The sequence below is a fragment of the Felis catus genome, chromosome C1 (genome assembly GCF_018350175.1).
Source record: "Felis catus isolate Fca126 chromosome C1, F.catus_Fca126_mat1.0, whole genome shotgun sequence".
Taxonomy (NCBI): domain Eukaryota; kingdom Metazoa; phylum Chordata; class Mammalia; order Carnivora; family Felidae; genus Felis; species Felis catus.
In genome coordinates this window covers 17296971-17315537 of record NC_058375.1, presented here as the reverse complement: position 1 = coordinate 17315537, position 18567 = coordinate 17296971, and the positions used below count along the sequence as shown (strand labels likewise).

Genomic DNA, 18567 nt, shown 5'->3' with positions numbered 1-18567 from the left:
TTCAGGAGTAGATTCCTTAGTGCCCCTTAGCCATTTAGCCCATCCCCCCTCCCACAACCCCTCCAGTAACCCTCAGTTTGTTCTCCATATTTATGAGTCTCTTCTGTTCTGTCCCCCTCCCTGTTTTTATATTATTTTTGCTTCCCTTCCCTTATGTTCATCTGTTTTGTCTCTTAAAGTCCTCATATGAGTGAAGTCATATGATTTTTGTCTTTCTCTAATTTCACTTAGCATAATACCCTCCAGTTCCATCCATGTAGCTGCAAATGGCAAGATTTCATTCTGATTGCCGAGTAATACTCCATTGTATATACATACCACATCCTCTTTATCCATTCATCCTTCGATGGACGTTTGGGCTCTTTCCACACTTTGGCTATTGTTGATAGTGCTGCTATAAACATGGGGGTGCATGTGTCCCTTCGAAACAGCACACCTGTATCCCGTGGATCAATGCCTAGTAGTGCAATTGCTGGGTTGTAGGGCAGTTCTATTTTTAGTTTTTTGAGGAAACTCTGTACTGTTTTCCAGAGTGGCTACACCAGCTTGTATTCCCACAAACGACGCAAAAGAGATCTTCTTTCTCCGCATCCTCGCCAACATCTGTTGTTGCCTGAGTTGTTAATGTTAGCCATTCTGATAGGTGTAAGGTGGTATCTCATTGTGGTTTTGATTGAGCTTACTCTAAAAAAATGTATGGGCCTGGGTGGCTCTGTCAGTTAAGCACCCAGCTGACAGCGCAGAGCCTACTTGGGATTCTCTCTCCCAATTTCTCTCTCAAAATAAATAAATAAACTTTTTTTTTTAATTTTCCACAAGTGGCTTATCGTGGGGGAGTCAGAACCTATGAAATCCAGATTTCTGAGGTAAGTTATTTGTTGGATGGATGAATATACTATGAATGGAACCAGAACACCAAAAGAGGAGGAGTCTGGGACGGGTATGAAGATTACAAGTTAAGTCATTTAACAAACATTTGTTGAGTACCAGGTTAGGTACCTGGCATAAGACTGAATGAGATGAAGACTCTGCCCTTGTAGAACTTATATGCTGGTGGGGGAGATGGACAATAAACAAAGACATATATATCATCAGGTGATAACAAGAAAAACAGACATAAGGGAAGGAGGGTGAAGGGGACCGCTATTTTGGAGAGAGTGCTCAAGGAAAGCCCCTCTAAAGAGGTGACATTAGAGCACAGCCCTAAATGAGCCACCAGAATATCTGGGGGAAGTGTTCTGAATACTTAATTTACTGAAAAGCAAACGTTAAGTGGTGAGGCGGTGGTTGGCATACTAGAGGAACAACCACCAGGTTGGTGGGGGTGGAGTTCATTGAGCAAGGGGTCAAAAGGTGGGAGATGAAAACCATCTTTAGAGACTAGCTGTTGAGTCTGAAGAACCTACTGCATCCAAACATATAGTCATATGCCCATCAGGTAGTTGCAAATGTGAGTCCAGAACTCAGGGCCAAAAGTGGGGCTGTACATAAAGAAATGGGAATAGCTGGTATGGAGATGATAGTGTAAAGGAAGCTTATGAATGGGCGACCCTGATAGAGCGTAAGAACAGTGTGAAGGGTGGAATCCTGGGAACACCAGTAGATAACAATGGGCAGAGGAGAGGACCTAGAGGTAATACCTAGAAGTATTACAGAGCCCAGAAAATCAGGAGACGAGAGTCACAGGGCCAAGGGATGGGACATATTTCAAGCTGTCCAAACATAGCAAAGATGTCTAGTGAGATACTGTATTTGAAACCCTTTGTAAATGGGAAAACTCTATGTGAGTACAAGGTATGACAGTCTTGTTATTATTAATGATAATTAGAGAACTCTTCCTCCTTCTAAAGGATATTTCAATTTAAGGGTAATGAGAATTTAGTTACATACACATAGTCTATTTATAATCAATTCTTACTGTCTTATTGAATTTTAAAATCAAGTCATGGGTAAGTTTAACTGAAGGAGCAGGATTCACAGTCCCTGTTGAATCTGATTTCGGTAGCCATGTATTTAACTTGTATACTTGAATGTGGGTAAGAATATCTTAAAATTCTCCTGGATTTGGGTTAAGAGCTTACAGTAACACTTCCGTGAACGATTTGCAGACTATAGCTCTTCTTCCCCTTAAGGGAAGCCTTAAGATAACTAGAATTCAATGGACCAAATGTTATGCTCAATAGTCTCCTGGAATTTGATTTCTGGAATTTAGATAGCAGGTGTCGCCACCGCCTGTGCCTCTCTCTTTAAATGGCTGCAGAGTTCAGTGTCAATGGATAGATGGATCAAGGTTCTCGTGGTGGGTTGCCAGGGAATCTTGTTGCCAAGTATGTCAAATTCTTCCATGAGACCACGTGCTCGTCGCTCTTAAACTGGGTCTAACAATCCTAATTAGACTTGAAAGTTGATTCTTGCCTTTCTTGAGTGTGGAGGAATGGAAGGTTAGAAAGGAGAGCTCACTTTTCTCGCTTTTTCCGTATTCCCTCAAGGAGAATAGAGAACTCGTGAGAAACCGAACTCAAGGAGAACCGAACTCAAGGAGAACAGAGAACTCGTGAGAAAAAGTAATCAGGACAAAAAGAACTTCAAAATCAGAGACTTCCAACATAAGCTTTGGGAATATGAAGGCTTTTTTTTTAGTGTTTATTTATTTTTGAGAGGGGGAGCAGCAGGGGAGGGGCAGCAGGGGAGGGACAGAGAGAGAGGGAGACACAGAATCCAAAGCAGGCCCCAGGCTCTGAGCTTTAAGCACAGAGCCCAACGCAGGGCTCCAACTCACAAACCACGAGATCATGACCCGAGCTGAAGTCAGTTGCTTAACCAACTGAGCCACCCAGGTGCCCGGGTAATATGAAGTCTTAAAAAGAGGGACGTTTAACTTTATTGGTTTTGATTCATCTCTTCTGGCTGTGTAGCATAATGATTAAGAGACTAGAATCTGGAGTTACACGAGAGTTTGAGTCTCAGCTATAGCTCGGGCCTTAGTTTCCTTTTCTTTTTTTCTTTTAATTTGTTTTCTTTTTTAATTTTTGGTTGTTTTTATCTATTTTTGAGAGACAGAGGATAATTAGGAGAGGGGGAGAGAGAGGGAGACACAGAATCTGAAGCAAGCTCCAGGTTCTGAGCTGTCAGTACAGAGCCTGACACAGGACTTGAACTCATGAACAGAGAGATCATGACCTGAGCTGAAGTTGGATACTTAACCGATTGAGCCACCCAGGCACCCCCCCCCTTTTTTTTTAAGTTCATTTATTTTGAGAGAAAAAGCGAGGGGCAGAGAGAGACGGAGAGAGAGAATCCCAATCAGGCTCCATACTGGCAGAGCGGAGTCTGACATGGAGCTTGAAACCACCACAATCTGAGCCAATATCAAGAGTCAGAGGCTTAACTGAGACATGCAGGCGCCCTGTGGGCCTTAGTTTTTTCATCGGCAAAAGGGAGTTGATACATTTTTGTACTTGCCTCACATACTTCGAGCATTAAATGAGCATTAAATGGGCATTAAATGAGACAACGTGGTTATGTGCTTAACACATGTTAATAAGTATTATGAAATCCATATAGGTTTAGTCTTCATGAGTCATTTTCTTTTTAAAAAAATTTTTTTTAACGTTTATTTATTTTTGAGACAGAGAGAGACAGAGCATGAACGGGGGAGGGTCAGAGAGAGGGAGACACAGAATCTGAAACAGGCTCCAGGCTCTGAGCTGTCAGCACAGTGCCCGACGCGGGGCTTGAACTCATGGGCCGCAAGATCATGACCCGAGCTGAAGTTGGCCGCTTAACCGACTGAGCCACCCAGGCTCATGAGTCATTTTCTTTTCTAACAAACCTACCCAGAGAACTGTTGCTTCCCAATGTCGAGACCTTTTGAGGACACACGTTTGTTCTTAGATGCCGTCATTTCTCAGAACAAGCTCCAATTGCTTTGGGAAGCCAATGTGCAAACCATGTAAGGAAAATGTTGCCATTATCCCATATCACAGTTTGCTTCGGACTCTGAATAGTATCCTCTAGCTTGTCAGATTGACAGTGATGATGTTTTGGCTAGTAAAAATAGGTACCCTCTACAAGCGAAGACTCTGTCAGTGCTGAGACTTTAACTGAAAAGTAGCTTGGTGAAGTAGCTTTAGACTCACACAGAGCTGGGCCTCACTGAGTTTCAGTGGTGTGGCTTTGCGCAAATGTTTTAACCTTTCTGAGACTTGTTTTCTCCATAAAATAGGAAAATACTACTCTTAAAGCTTTCATATAAGGAACATCAGTAGCATGTGTGAACACCCAATACATAGCAGAAGCTTAACTTACAGTAGGAGTGATTATTGTTTAAAGTGTCTTGCAGCTAAGGTGGAGATACGCTTTCCATCTTAAAGTGGCTTTGACGGGGGTGGCTCAGTTGGTTAAGCGCCTGACTTCAGCTCAGGTCATGATCTCACAGTTTGTGGGTTCGAGCCCCGCATCGGGCTCTGTGCTGACAGCTTAGAGCCTGAGCCTGCTTCGGATTCCGTGTCTCCCTCTCTCTCTGTTCCTCCCCCACTCATGCTCTCTCTCTCTCTCTCTCTCTCTCTCTCTCCTTCAAAAATAAATAAAAACATTAATAAAGTGGCTTTGACGAATTTGAGAATTAGGAGAGAATTCAACAGGCCAGGGCAAGGATAATCTTCAAAAGAAAAAATATGCGACAGAAATGATAAAGGCGGCATACAAGAAGGTCTTGGGGTGAAGTGACTACAAGCTGTTTTCAAGTCAGCCACACTGCATATTATTTCTTTTTTTTTTCTTTTTTTTTTTCAACGTTTATTTATTTTTTTGGGACAGAGAGAGACAGAGCATGAACGGGGGAGGGGCAGAGAGAGAGGGAGACACAGAATCGGAAACAGGCTCCAGGCTCCGAGCCATCAGCCCAGAGCCCGACGCGGGGCTTGAACTCCCGGACCGCGAGATCGTGACCTGGCTGAAGTCGGACGCTTAACCGACTGCGCCACCCAGGCGCCCCAACTGCATATTATTTCTTAAAAGAAGCACAATCCTAGGAAGTATAAATGAAAAACAGCCTTCAGTTCTGGTCAGCTTGATTGTAACAGTTTTGGAAAGCTCCTTAAAATAATTTAAAAGAAAAGAGAGAGAGAAAGTTTGATGAAGAAAATGAAGTTTGAGCTTTTCAGGTAATGCTGGGTAGAGGACTCCTGGCACCTAATGTCAGCAGGGATTGTTTGCTGATATCCTTTCCACAACAGGCTACACGTGGTATTGGTTTCCTATTTTTCCTCTCCTCTTTCTTACTTTCTATATTGTTTCTTTTTCCTTTCCCCTGCCTGTGCCTTTGAACTGTGCCTGGGATAGCTCGTCCTTGTTAGTGGCAAGTGAAGGCACTTCGAAGAAGCTAGATTGATGTAATCGTGTTTGGAGTCTGAAGGATAAAAGGGAGAAGCATGACGATTGATCTAAGGTTCCGGTAAGAAGGGTTGATGCATTAAAAAAACCATTTTTTAATGTTTATTTATTTTTGAGAGAGAGAGAGAGAGAGAGAGAGAGAGAGAGCAGGGGAGGGGCAGAGAGAGAGGGAGACCCAGAATCCGAAGCAGGTTCCAGGCTCTGAGCTGTCACAACACAGCCCCACGCGGGGCTCAAACCCACAAACCACGAGGTCATGACCCGAGCCGAAGTCGGACACTTAACTGACTGAGGCACCCAGGCACCCCAAGGAGGGCTGTTCATTTTAAACATTCTCTGTTAACTTTAGTTTGTAAGTAGTAAAAGTCAAAGCTTCAATTTGAATATTCTGGTGCCCTGTAATTGTTTTGAGAAGCAAAAGCACGTTCGTTAACATATCAGCTCAGACCACACATCTGGTCTGTGACAGGTAAGGGTTGTAAAACAGCGTGGCTGCACTGTTACCTAATCTCAAAAGATTAGGGATATAGCTGGTGTGCTCCTTAACCGCTCACTTTTATTATGTTTATTTATATATCTGGCCTGCTTTGTCAGCTTTGCCTGCTTTGTAAGCTCTTAGGGGATAGAGATTGTGTTTCATTCATTTTATATTCCCTACTTTTTTTTTTAATATTTATTTATTTCTGAGAGGGAGAGAGTGCAAGCAGGGGAGGGAGGGACAGAGAGAGGGAGACACAGAATCCGAAGCAGGCTCCAGACTCTGAGATGTCAGCACACAGCCCAAGTCGGACACTTAACCAATTGAGTCACCCAGGCACCCCTACATTCCCCACTTTTAACACAGTGATTTGTCTGCAGAGGGCATACAATACGTATTTGTGGAATATCAAATTTACACACATATACACACACACACACATTTTTTTTTGAAATTCAAAACTCCAATGACCATATTTTCCAAACTAAAAAATCAAGATACATGGTCTGAAAAGGTGGAGTATAGTTATGAGGACTATATGGCCAAAATACTTGAAATGTTATTCCAGAAAATATCAGGTGATGGAATCACTTTAATTGCAATATTCAGCCCAGGGGTTCTTATCCTGTGGTCAGTGGAGCTAAAGGAGTCTCTGGATGGAAGCAGATGGTCCGTCATCTTGGACAGAAAGAAATCTTATCTTTCTTTTCAGCAACGTCCAACTGAAACTTCGCATTTTCCACCACTGTGAATACGGGCAACAAACCACAGTAGAATTAGCATCTTTCACTCTGTCACCAGTAGAAATCACAGACATTTTCATATCACATTATAGTTATCATGGGCTTCTTGAATACCTTCTCATGACTACTTTAAAATTTCAGTAGTTAGAGCGCCTGGGTGGCTCAGGTGGTTAAGCGTCTGACTCTTGGTTTGGGCTCAAGTTATGTGATCTTGTGGTGATCAGTGAGATCGGGTCTTAGTCCCACTCTGTGCTCTCAGCACAGAGCCTGCTTGAGATTCTCTCTCCCTCTCTCTCTCAAAATAAAAAACTTAAAGAGAAGGGAAAAAGAGGGGTGCCTGGGTGGCTCAGTCGGTTAAGTGTCCGACTTCGGCTCAGGTCATGATCTCATGGTTTGTGAGTTTGAGCCCCACGTCGGGCTCTGTGCTGACAACTCAGAGCCTGGAATAAGCTTCAGATTCTGTGTCTCCTACTCTCTCTGTCCTTCCCCCGCTCACACTCTGTCTCTGTCTCAAAAATAAATAAACATTAAAAAAAGAAGAAAAAAAAAGAAATACTTTAGAAAAGTTAAAAAATAAGGGGTGCGTGGGTGGCTCAGTGGTTGGACATCCAACTTCGGCTCAGGTCATGATCTCACAGTTAGTGAGTTTGGGCCCTGCGTCGGGCTCTGTGCTGACAGCCCAGAGCCTGGAACGTGCCACGGATTCTGTGTCTCCCTCTCTCTCTGCCCCTCTCCTGCTCATGCTCTCTCGCTTTCTCAAAAATAAATAAACATTAAAAAATACATAAAAAGTTAAAAAAATTTCAGTAGTTATTTGATCTACTGCAAGATCTTGATATTTCGTGTTAGTAAAGACTACTGTATCACAAGTTTGTTCTTAAAATATATTAATGTATTGTGTTTCAATATAAAGTTTCTTTTGTAATGCTATGTATTTTATTTTTAAATCTAGAAGAGATCCACAGTTCTTATTGGACTGTCAAAGGACACTAAAAAGGTTAAGAACCCTTGAGCTAGAAAGAGGTTAATAAAGTTTAAACTTTGAGGTCCCTCACTTTTACCATGCCCTTCCAAGATTGTGTTTTTCAATGTTGTTTTTTTTTTTTATCATTTTATGTTACTTCTCACAAAGATCCCAGCATTTGTGTAAGTTTCACTAATCCAAAACTTGGATCCACTGAGACATTTAGCTTGGTACTGGGCATAGGTTTTTATTTTTTAATTTTAAAGTTTATTTATTTAGAGAGAAAGAGAAAGAGAGACAAGGTGAGCACAGGAGGGGCAGAGAGAGAATCCCAAGCAGGCTCCAACTGTCCGCTCCAGGGATGGAGGCCTGACTGGAACTAACGAAGGGTGAGATCACGACCTGAGGCGCAATCAAGAGTCAGACACTTAGGGGCGCCTGGGTAGCTCAGTCCTTAAGGGTCTGACTTCCGCTCAGGTCATGATCTCACATTTGGTGAGTTGGAGCCCCACACGGGGCTCTTTGCTGACAGAACAGAGCCTGCAGCCTGCTTCTGATTCTGTTGTCTCCAGATCTCTCTCCTCCTCCCCGCTGCCCAGTAAATAAATAAATAAACCTTTAAAGAGACGCTTAGATCACCCAGGCGCCCCCACGTAATAGGTTTTTAATAATTAATTTGGGGCTGGTCAGTTCTGAGAAACTTAATTGATCCTCTAGTGTATCTGGAAATCCTGCAGACCACTGCTTGACCTTCTCCAGTCCCTAAGAGGAGTAGGGTATTGGATGTTGGGATAGGGAAGAGCTGGGAAGGTTGTGGGAGGAGACAGGCTTTGGGTTAAGGCCAGGATAGGGAACAAACCGGTAAGGGCGGAGGGTAAGAAATAGGTTTAGGAATAACAGGAATTTGCTTCCTTTGGGACTTAGCTCTTTTCCCCCCGCACATCACGCATGCGTACGTCTGCCTTACTACTTCATAAAAAATGAGCTTCAAACCCTGTGGGAAAAAAGGTCCCTGTTCCAGCACGTGTGAGTTGACACTGCTCTTGGGTCATGCCAACTTTGGCGATTTCCCTCACATTCTGAGCTGACCCAATGACGTGTGGAAGGGAGCCAGGGGGCAGTTTTCCGATCCGAGGGATGATTTTCTACGTGAAACTCTACAGCCAGACGGCCGGCCAAATCATTCTTAAACCGCGTTCCAACCATCGCCCAAAAGATGACCCAGAGGGAGGCCCGACCGCGTGGCGGTGGGCGTGTCTGGGGCGAACGCCGGCGGCGCGAGAGGGATTAGGGACGCCTCGGCGCGGGCGAAGGGACGGGAGGGTCGCGGCGGAGCGAGGCCCGCGGGGACAGCAGGGGGCGGGGTTCCGGAGGCGGCCACGCGGCCTGAGGCCTAGCTTTTCGGTCTCGCCCCGGCGGCGGACGAGGAAGCAAGAACCCCGGCTTCTCAGGGCCTGGTGCCCCGCAGCCTCGCCTCTACCCGGGGCTTCACCACAGACCCCTTTGTGTTCCTGCCCCCGCCCCGGAGGCGCCCCAGCCGGCGGCGCTGACTTCGCTCATTGGCTCAGCCGATGGCTTCATCGATTGGCTCCCTTGTCCCCCTGCGTGAGCCGCTGCTTCTCGCTACTATTGGGCGCCTGGGCTGCCTTTCAGGCCGCCGCGCGAAATGATTGCCCGGCCACTCGGAGTCCCTGGAAGCAGTTCCGGGAAACCCCGCGTGCTGCCGGGATCGCGTCTCTGTCCATGAGGGGGGGAGGGGGTGGCGCGCGCGCCATTTCTAGTCGTTTTCAAAGCGCCTCGCGCTGATTCTCACGGGCCCGGCCGGCGGCCCCAGCTCTGCCCTGGTGAGTCTCGCGCCGGCCCGTGGGGGGAGGGGCCGGGAGCCCCGATCCGACCCGACGGGGCCCATCCCGGGCTCGGCGCCTCGGCCCCAGTTTCGTTTTCGCACCGAGGCCCCGGGGTGGGGGTGGGGATGGGCCGGGGGCGGCTGCGGCTTCGGCCTCGTCCGGCCGCGCCGCGGAGGGCCTAGCCCCGCCGAGGCGCCTCCTCGCCCTTGCGCATCCTCCCCCCGCCCCTCCAGCCCTCGGCCCGCGGTCCGCGCCGCCGGGTGCTCTCCGCGCGGCCTGCTGGGGACGGCCGTGTTTTTCCCGCCTCCGCCGGCCGCTCCACGCGGCCGGCCGGGCGGCCTAAGGCGCCCGCGGCCCCTTCGTCTCCCCCCCCCCCCGCCCCCTCCGGAGCCGCTCCGCTCTCGTCTCGGCCGGCCTAGCCACGAGTGGGATGTGTTACCGATCGGGACGGGCCTGAGGGGGTGGGGTGGGCAGGGGGCGGGATGCAAACCCGGGGTTACCTGAGCCGGGAGAAAACTTTTGTGCGAGCTGGAGCCCAGGGGCCGATGTGTGTAGGAAGCCTTCCTCCCCTCCCCCACGCTGCATGCTGCGAGCCGAGATTTGAAGGAAAAAATGACTACTAGAGGCCACGAAACTTAGGCTTCGAGCGGCGTCTGAGAGGCACGATTCTGAGACTGTCACAGGCGCACCAAATTGGAAGGGCGATTCTTTTTCTTGGGCGGCAGTAACCGTGTTGCCACAAGATGAAACTTAAAGCCAAGGGGTTCTTGAAAGGTTCGGTCCTTTCACGCTGACCTGTTTGAGATTTTTGCTGTCCCTCAAGAGGCTGAATTTATGTCTCGTGAGTCAGTCGTAGGATAAGGGCTTGACACTCCTAGCCCGTGAGATAACCGTTAGTTTTCATTTCTTTGGTCCTTTTAAAGCCCGTCTCTTAATATGAAGAATTTGCGCAGAGATGTTCAGAAAAAGTCAGGGAGGGGCTAGTGCTGACTTCCCAAATCTCCCAGCAGCCCTTTAAAATCTTATTTAAATGTTTCCTTTTTGCAAAAATGCTTATCAAATGACTCTAGTCACAGTACATTTGCTGCATCCAGAAATATGGTTTGGCTGTGTGGCATTGTGTTGAATTGACACAAGAGTTTTAAACGATCTCCTATGACATAAACGACTTTTTTTTTTTTTTTTTTTTTAAATGAGCACATTGTATTTGGCTTGAGAGAGGTTTTTTCCTTGGTCCGAAAGGTTTTATTTTCTGGAATCTAATTACTTTACTTTTTTTGTTGCTAAAGTTTACAAACTTTTTGAAAATTCCAACCAATTTCAGAATCAACTTGTAGGAGAGCCTTTGCAATGAAATGATGGTCATAAATGTTTCTATCTTGTGCTTAATGACACAACTTGTCTTTTTGCTTTACACATACTTAAAAAAAATACCACCTTACCAGATGTTCGTTGAACTTTCCTGTTAAAAATTTGCTTCTTTTCTGTGGCTAATAGAATTCCCAGGTGCAATACTGTAAGGGTCTTGTGATACTGAGAACTTTTGAGTTCTGATGATCTTAATGGTTGTATTTGGGGGTGGGGGAACGTGGGCAAACAGAACTATATGTTCGCAGATTTTGGACTTTAGAGTGCATCTTTATAGAAATAGGTTGTATTAATCAGTAAACGTATTCATCTTACACTGTAAGTAGTTTCTTGATCAAAAGCGTGCCAGTTTTGAATGTTTTCGTTTTTGCCAATTCATCAGAATTTGAGGCTTGCCTTGAGAAGCATTTCTCCACCCAGAGTTTAACCAGAGTCTGCGTCTGTATAGACATTAGTGGGCTATCAAGTCTTAACGTTTGTAATCATAAGAAGTCATATTTATCTTATTTTCCGAATAACCCTTTCTGCATTTTCCTCTCTTCCTGTTCTCTATTACCTCTTTCCCCTTGGTCTTCCTCCCTTTTTCATTAATGTCAACTAAGTATCTGTGGACTTTGAGATGAAAAGAAGTTGTTATAGGTCAGAAAGCTGCACCTGCTGCATTTGCACAGTGGTTGATAAGCAATTTGGAAGTGTGGTTATCGCGGGTTTTAGTGCTTTTTAGGAAGCTTGTATTTTCTTTCTAGCTAACTAGGGTACCTTGAGGTTCATCAAGAAAAGTAGGCTTCTTCTTGAGATCCACCTTCATGTCCTTTATTTCAGTATTTGTTGCAATGTCTTTATTCTGCTGCTTATTATCTTCATCACATTCACTACAGACCAGTGCACTTTAATTCCCTGTCTTTTAGAGGCAGTATAGAGACTGGCCTTATATGGTTTTATTATCTAATCTCTCTCTTCAGGGAGTTGGTCCATTTCAGCATTACATACAGGTTGAACATACAAAAAAATAATTTGGGTAGGTTAATCTGGGACATCTGACCTAAGTTTACCCTAATTTAGGTAATGTTTGTTGAAACTATTTGGAAGAAGTTAGCTGTCCATTCTTCAATATGTTTTTGGAGCTTTATTTTACTGATATGAAAAATTCAATACGTACTCATGATTTTTTTTTTTTTTAAAGAAGCAACCTCAATTATAGCTCATGTTTTATTTTATGTGGACTTAACACAATCGTTTAGCTTTTAAACTTGGTCATTTTTTCTTTTAAATCTGTGAATGGGAAAATAGCAAATTAATTTTAGAACAAAAATTAATGTCAAGTTGTGTTTTTTCTTTTTTAAGTGAGGCGGAGAAAACCCAAACCACCAGCATGTTGAACTAGAGACAGCAGAGCATTTATTTCACACCTATCCTAGATTTGAAGCAGAACTAGGATAATTTGAAAGTCCCTAAACTTTGATGAAGTGGTCTGTGGGTGTTCATTGTTTCTAAATCAAACTTTTAAAACTGTATAAGAATTGAGAGCTGATGGGCTTTTTAGGATTTTGTGATTTGTTGATATGCTTGTGAGGACACAACAGCTGCTTTTGTTAATCAGCAATTCTACCTTTAGTAAATTCAAGCCTTTTTTTAACCTGGTGTACATGAAGTTCCTTAAAGATCTGATGCTTCCATGTACATTTTTTATGGTTTTACAGGATTATTATTGCAAATTTAGGTCAGATACATCACAAAAGGCATATAATATTATTTTGATAGAGTTTATTAGCAGCATGTATACAAATTAGTTTAGATAAATCATGCATTGTCCTACAAACTAGTTATTTCTGGCTTAATGTAATATAGCTCCTGAATTTTTTCCAGCAGCATAATAAAATGGCTAATCAGGTGAATGGTAATGCGGTACAGTTAAAAGAAGAGGAAGAACCAATGGATACTTCCAGTGTAACTCACACAGAACACTACAAGACACTGATAGAGGCAGGCCTCCCACAGAAGGTGGCAGAAAGACTTGATGAAATATTTCAGACAGGTATAATATGCATTTCTTGTTTCTGACTGGTTATGAAAGTGAGGGCAAACCACTTTGAATTTTATAGATTTTTTTTTTTAAGGTTAAATAATACTTATTGTTTCTGATCTATGTAGAGCTGAATGTTTGTTACTTTCCCTTCATTGAGGGCATATTGGGTTTGACTTTGATATTCTTATTTCATTATTTTGAAGCCTTCTTAGTGTTGAATATGCAGTCTTAGTTGTTTCAGAACGGTACATCAATTTGTCTTAGATTTACCACCAATTAAAATGTATGTTTCAGCATACCAAATTTTACATTTTCTTAATCTAAATCAGTCATCATTTTGCTTTTACTTTTCTACTTTTAGCTTCTTAAAGTGATTGTTAAATCAGCTTAGGTCTGATTAGGTGGCATAATAAGAGGACTGGTGAGACTGTATTGTCTGAAACGATAATAAATGTCAGACTTCTTGAGAGTTTGTGGCCTGTCTAAGTTTCTAATAGACAAAAATCCACATCTCTCAGTAATTTGGAAGTGTTTGGTTTGTAACAGCTGCTTTTAAAAAAAATCTAGAAGTCCCATGGATAAGTGCTTAAGCAAACATGAATATCTTAATATGGTTGGTTGTAAGTGGTTTGAAGTTTTAAAGAGGGAGAGAAATATTTACCCTTAGGGAGTGTTGTTCATAAATAAATGTGTCCTCCCCCTTTGGGGCCATAGATGGAAACTTTCTTCCTCTGTGTTTTGTGTGCCTATCCAGATTTGGGAGAGAGAATTGAATTGTCTGACAAATGTGTCTTAAGTACTCTAGTAACAAATATCTGTTTTTTTTGTCCTTAAATTTTTTTTTTTTTTTCTCAAATCTGAGAAGCTTAGGATAATTTTAGACATTAAAATGACTTTCTAAAAATGACTCCTGGGTGATGGTTCCATTTGAAAATCAGTCCTCCGGAACTTGCTGTGACATTCTGCCATAGAGAATTGGCAGTGATTTGCTCAGAGATGCTCTCTTGTAGAGTGTTTGTTATTGATAAGAGGCTGATGGTTTGGGTGTAGGGTTGGATTGACAGAATGGCTTGATGGGTGTCCTGAGTTGTGGCTTTGGGTGGTGGTATGGAATATGGAAGTAAGGAAACTCCAATTATTTAGGCATGCTCATTTTGAGCTTTTAAAACAAATCTTGGCAACATTTTCTTAAAGTAACTTTACAAATGGCATTACATTTATTTAAAATATATTTATTGTATGGAATAACGTTCTTTTTGGCTTTATCAAAATGGAGTCACTTTTGATGTTAGTTCATATGGACTCGGGTTTTAATCTGCCAAATATTTCCATTTTACATTGGATCAATTCTGAAATATATTCTTACATAGAGAGAAACACAACACAAACTTAACAGACTTAAGAAACTATATTATAAATTGAGTAGTTGTTCTGTGTGCAGTTAATATATGTATAGATTGCAGTGCCAATATATTTTCTGTATAGTTTACTTGTAAGTCCACAGTAAAGTCCTTAATGCCATTTGAAAAAAAATAGTCCTCATTGACAGTGTTGTGAATGCCACAGCATCTTTTAAACCTCAGCTTGACACACATCAAGAGAACAAAAGATTGCCTTAAATGACTTTCAGAATTGATTAATCAAGCTGCACTTGCATTTGTAGAAGAGTTTAAAATTATGCCTTTCCACATTCTGATTGCAGCAAAGTGGATGCTCAGATAAACAAATCAATTTCATTTTCTCTTTGGTGCTAAGGAGGAAAAGCCTTTGATACCTTTTGGAGAGTGGAAAGAATTATTTAATAAAAATGGTTTCTTTTTTTTTTTCCTCCCACCTCTTGTGTGGTTAGCAACGACTACAGCAGTCCATATAATTTGAAGGTTGATCCTTGGGGAATACAGTGTATGCTTACTACTCTAACATAAATCAGAGTTTGTTATATTAATGCTTAATCTGTAGTACAGTGTGTGCATCAGATTTAACTTCCAAACCTTAAACCTTTTGGGGAGTGGGAAACGGGGTTAGGATTTTTGTGGGGTTTTTGTGGGATGTGGGGATTGAAATTTATGTTTATAAGTTGTTGACATTTTAACTCTTATTTTCATATTTGTACTCTTGACCTTTCTGTGTATATAGTATTTGTATAGCTGCCTATATGCATATTCAGTGAAAATGCAGTTTGTTAGTAATAGTGTCGAATATAACAATTCTTGATTAAACATTGATAGCACAGTTTAGATTATCCCTTTTGTTGCAGTAACGTTACCCCTTTTCAATTTAATTTTTAGGATTGGTAGCTTATGTCGATCTTGATGAAAGAGCAATTGATGCTCTCAGGGAATTTAATGAAGAAGGAGCTCTGTCTGTACTACAGCAGTTCAAGGAAAGTGACTTATCACATGTTCAGGTAAGGCCATTGCTAGAAATGCCTTTGAACAACTCATGATCTGAAATTACTTTACCATTACTTTTTTCCTGAGGGAGTTGGTATTTTTTTGTTTGTGACTACCTCCGCTTCTTTTAAAAAAATTAGTCCAAAGAAAAGAAAAACCTGCTTATGGCAAAGAGTTTTCAGAAACAAAAGTGTAAAGTAAAAGTCTCGCCCCGCTTTGCAGTAAGTTACTTTAAAAACAGGGTTTGCTCATTGTTATTAGTAGGTTTTTACATGTTTAGATTCCTGCCATCTTAAACATTTTTGGGTTCTCTGATTCTGTTTTATTATCTTGGGGGGAAATAATGTAGATAAGAATAGTTTTGGAATGTCTGGCAAAGATAATCCAGATGCACTTGAATATGAACAAAATAGAAGACTGTTTTGCCAGTGTGGAAGGTAAGCTCCCTGAGGTCTTGGCTCTTACCCTCTGCTCCAGTCTCCAGTACATAGTAGCCTCTCGGCAAATATTTGGTGGGTGAATTAATGAGTAAATATTTTGTTAAAATTCTTGTCTTTTGAAATTGTAATTTAATTATGTATTTGACCTTTCGACAATTCCTGGTGGTTCTTTTTCATTGAATTACTTGCCTGTTCTAGAACAAAAGTGCATTTTTATGTGGAGTTATGAAGACCTACAGGCAAAGGGAGAAGCAGGGGAGCAAGGTGCAAGAGTCCACAAAGGGACCTGATGAAGCAAAGATCAAGGTAAAACTTGACTTGGGTAGTCGTGGTGATACTAAGTTTAATGATGAGATTGAAGGTTTTTTTTCATGTTTTCTAGGAAGTTTTTACAGTTCCACTTTTTTTTTTTTAAACTAGTGTTTTAGAAATGAGATAATCTAAGGAAAATTGAGAAGCATTTCAGGGGCAAACATTCAATTGTATGTTTGGTGAAAAGCCCTAATTCAGACTCTTGCCTCATTACTTGTTCTTCTGACTGTGCATGGTACATGTTTATTGATGCTTTTGATAATAGCTTTTTAGATTGATTCAGTCATGTCTCTTGGTTTGGTGTCTTTCTAAGCACTTTGTTTCTCTTTATCTACTTCAGTGTCCTTGTTTGTACACTGGGAAGAGTGATAGTACCCATCTCATAGAGTTGTGAGGATTAAAGGAATTAAGATATGTCATGTGCTTGGAATAATGCCTGGAATGTGGCAAGAACTGTGTAACTAGCACCCATTACTGTTACTGTCCTTGAGATAAACTTCCCTGAAAGGTGAATATAGGGCTTTTGGTGAAAGACCAGTGAACCTAATTCCTTTGTTAAATGGATGTTGATGTTTTATTGCCACAGAGATAGACTTTTCAAGTTGAAATAGTTACTTTATTTAATGAAGCTGTTTGTGCAGTCTTATGTTTTAGACAGGAAATAGAACTTGTGGCTTCTATCATGGAACTGGTTTACATAAACCTCCTTTTGTACCTTTTCCCCCCTCATCTATAAAATGGCATAACCCATTCTTTTTTTTTTTTTTTTTTTTTTTTAAGTATTTACTTATTTATTTTGAGAGAGAGAGTGGGAGCAAGGGTGGGGCAGAGAGAGACAGGGAGAGAGAGAATCCCAGACAGGTTCCATGCTCTTAGCGCAGAGCCCAGTGCAGGGCTCAGACTCTTGAACAGTGAGGCCCTGACCTGAGCCAAAATCAAGAGTTGGACGTTCAACCCACTGAGCACCCAAGCACCCCTGTATTTTTAAAATGAATACGTGAGGGGCATCTGGGTGGCTCCTGAGATCAAGCCCTGCATCGGGCTCTGTGCTGACAGCACGGAGCCTTCTTGGGATTCTCTCTCTCCCTCCCTCTCTGCCCCTCCCCTGCTCTCTCCCTCAAAATAAATAAGGACACTTAAAAAAATAAATACATGAAAAGCCCATCTGACATAATAGTTATTTTTAAGGAAAACTTATTAGCGTGTATTAAATAGGCCTATGTTATTTCCCTCAGGCTGGGTATTTGCTCTTGGTAAGGTATGTATTATACATGTGATATGTGTATATGACATATTAGACAAGTAATGTGTAAGTATGTAATATATGTAGTGTGTTTTTATTGTGTATCAACATTTATTTCTGTGCTTCAAGGTAGAGCAGCTCTTTTTGAGTCAAAGGTAGAAGAATAGAGAGCCTGAGATAACTCTGGAATCCCAGAGTTCCTCCAAAGATATTTTTGAAAACCACTAAACCTGATGATGTCTAAAATCTCTTGTTGCTTTGACATTGTGTATAGATCTTCCTCAACTTAGGATGGAGTTACACTTAGGTAAACCCATCTTAAGTTGATGAAAATATCCTAAGTTGAAAATTCACCTGATAACACTTAACCTGGCAAACATTGTAGCTTAGCCTGCCTTTTTTCTTTTTTTTTTTTTTAAGAGCGAGAGAGAGAGCAAGCACCTATGTATATGTGTGCAAGCTGGGGAGGGGCAGAGGGAGAGGAGAGAGAATCTCAAGCAGACTCTACACCCAGTGGGAGCCTGTTCTCAGGACCTCACAACTGATATTAGGACCTTACTACTGTGAGATCATGACCTGAGCCAGAATCAAGAGTTAGACACTTAACTGACTGAGCCACTGAGGCACCCCTAGCCTAGCCTACCTTAAATGTGTTTAGAACACTTAACATTAGCCTAGTTGGGTAAAATCATCTGGCACAAACTATGTCTTAATAATGAAATGTTAGATATCTCACGTAATTTATATAGAGTTCTGTACTGACAGTGAAAAACTGGTCGGTATGGGTGCAGAATGGTTGTGAGTGTATTGGTTACTTACCCTTGTGATCGCATGGCTGACAGGGAGCTGAGCCTCCCTGGGCTGCCACAGCCCAGCATCACGAGAATATCCTACTGGATATTGAAAAGATAAAAAACAAAATATGAAGTGTGGTTTCTACTGAATGCATATTACTTTCACACCATCCTGAAGCCAACACTTGTAAGTCAAATCACCGCAAATCAGGGACCATCTCATTTTTAAGACATGAAGTGTTGGGGCGCCTGGGTGGCGCAGTCGGTTAAGCGTCCGACTACAGCCAGGTCACGATCTCGCGGTCCGGGAGTTCGAGCCCCGCGTCGGGCTCTGGGCTGATGACTCAGAGCCTGGAGCCTGTTTCCGATTCTGTGTCTCCCTCTCTCTCTGCCCCTCCCCAGTTCATGCTCTGTCTCTCTCTGTCCCCAAAATAAGTAAACGTTGAAAAAAAAAAAATTTAAAAAAAGACATGAAGTGTAAAATTCTCCCCTTTTTAGGTAATTGCATTTCCTTTTTTTCCATTTTTTTCTGTTTTTTTAGGCCTCTCCTATAAATATAAACCCT

General features: G+C 42.3%; 1 protein-coding gene and 1 long non-coding RNA gene across 6 annotated transcripts in view; one reads left to right on the top strand and one right to left on the bottom strand.

Moving 5' to 3' along the window:
• Positions 1 to 6446: 6446 nt before the first annotated feature.
• On the bottom strand, positions 6447 to 10555 carry LOC109502148. Its single transcript, XR_002160553.3, has 2 exons — positions 9927 to 10555; positions 6447 to 6617 (listed from the first exon to the last, which is right to left on the bottom strand). It is a non-coding gene; the product is annotated as an uncharacterized LOC109502148 (long non-coding RNA).
• The window catches only part of HNRNPR (heterogeneous nuclear ribonucleoprotein R), a 32767-nt gene continuing 23467 nt past the window's right edge, over positions 9268 to 18567 (top strand). For 2 of the 5 annotated variants that reach the window (XM_019836377.3, XM_011284548.4), the window contains exons 1-4: positions 9270 to 9423; positions 12661 to 12829; positions 15109 to 15227; positions 15852 to 15959. In XM_019836377.3, the coding sequence (XP_019691936.1) occupies positions 12673 to 12829; positions 15109 to 15227; positions 15852 to 15959 (384 nt within the window). In that variant the 5' untranslated portion in view covers positions 9270 to 9423; positions 12661 to 12672. Of the gene's footprint in view, positions 9424 to 12660; positions 12830 to 15108; positions 15228 to 15851; positions 15960 to 18567 lie in introns of all 5 variants that reach the window. The other 3 variants (XM_011284547.4, XM_011284550.4, XM_045035279.1) reach the window with 3 other exon arrangements.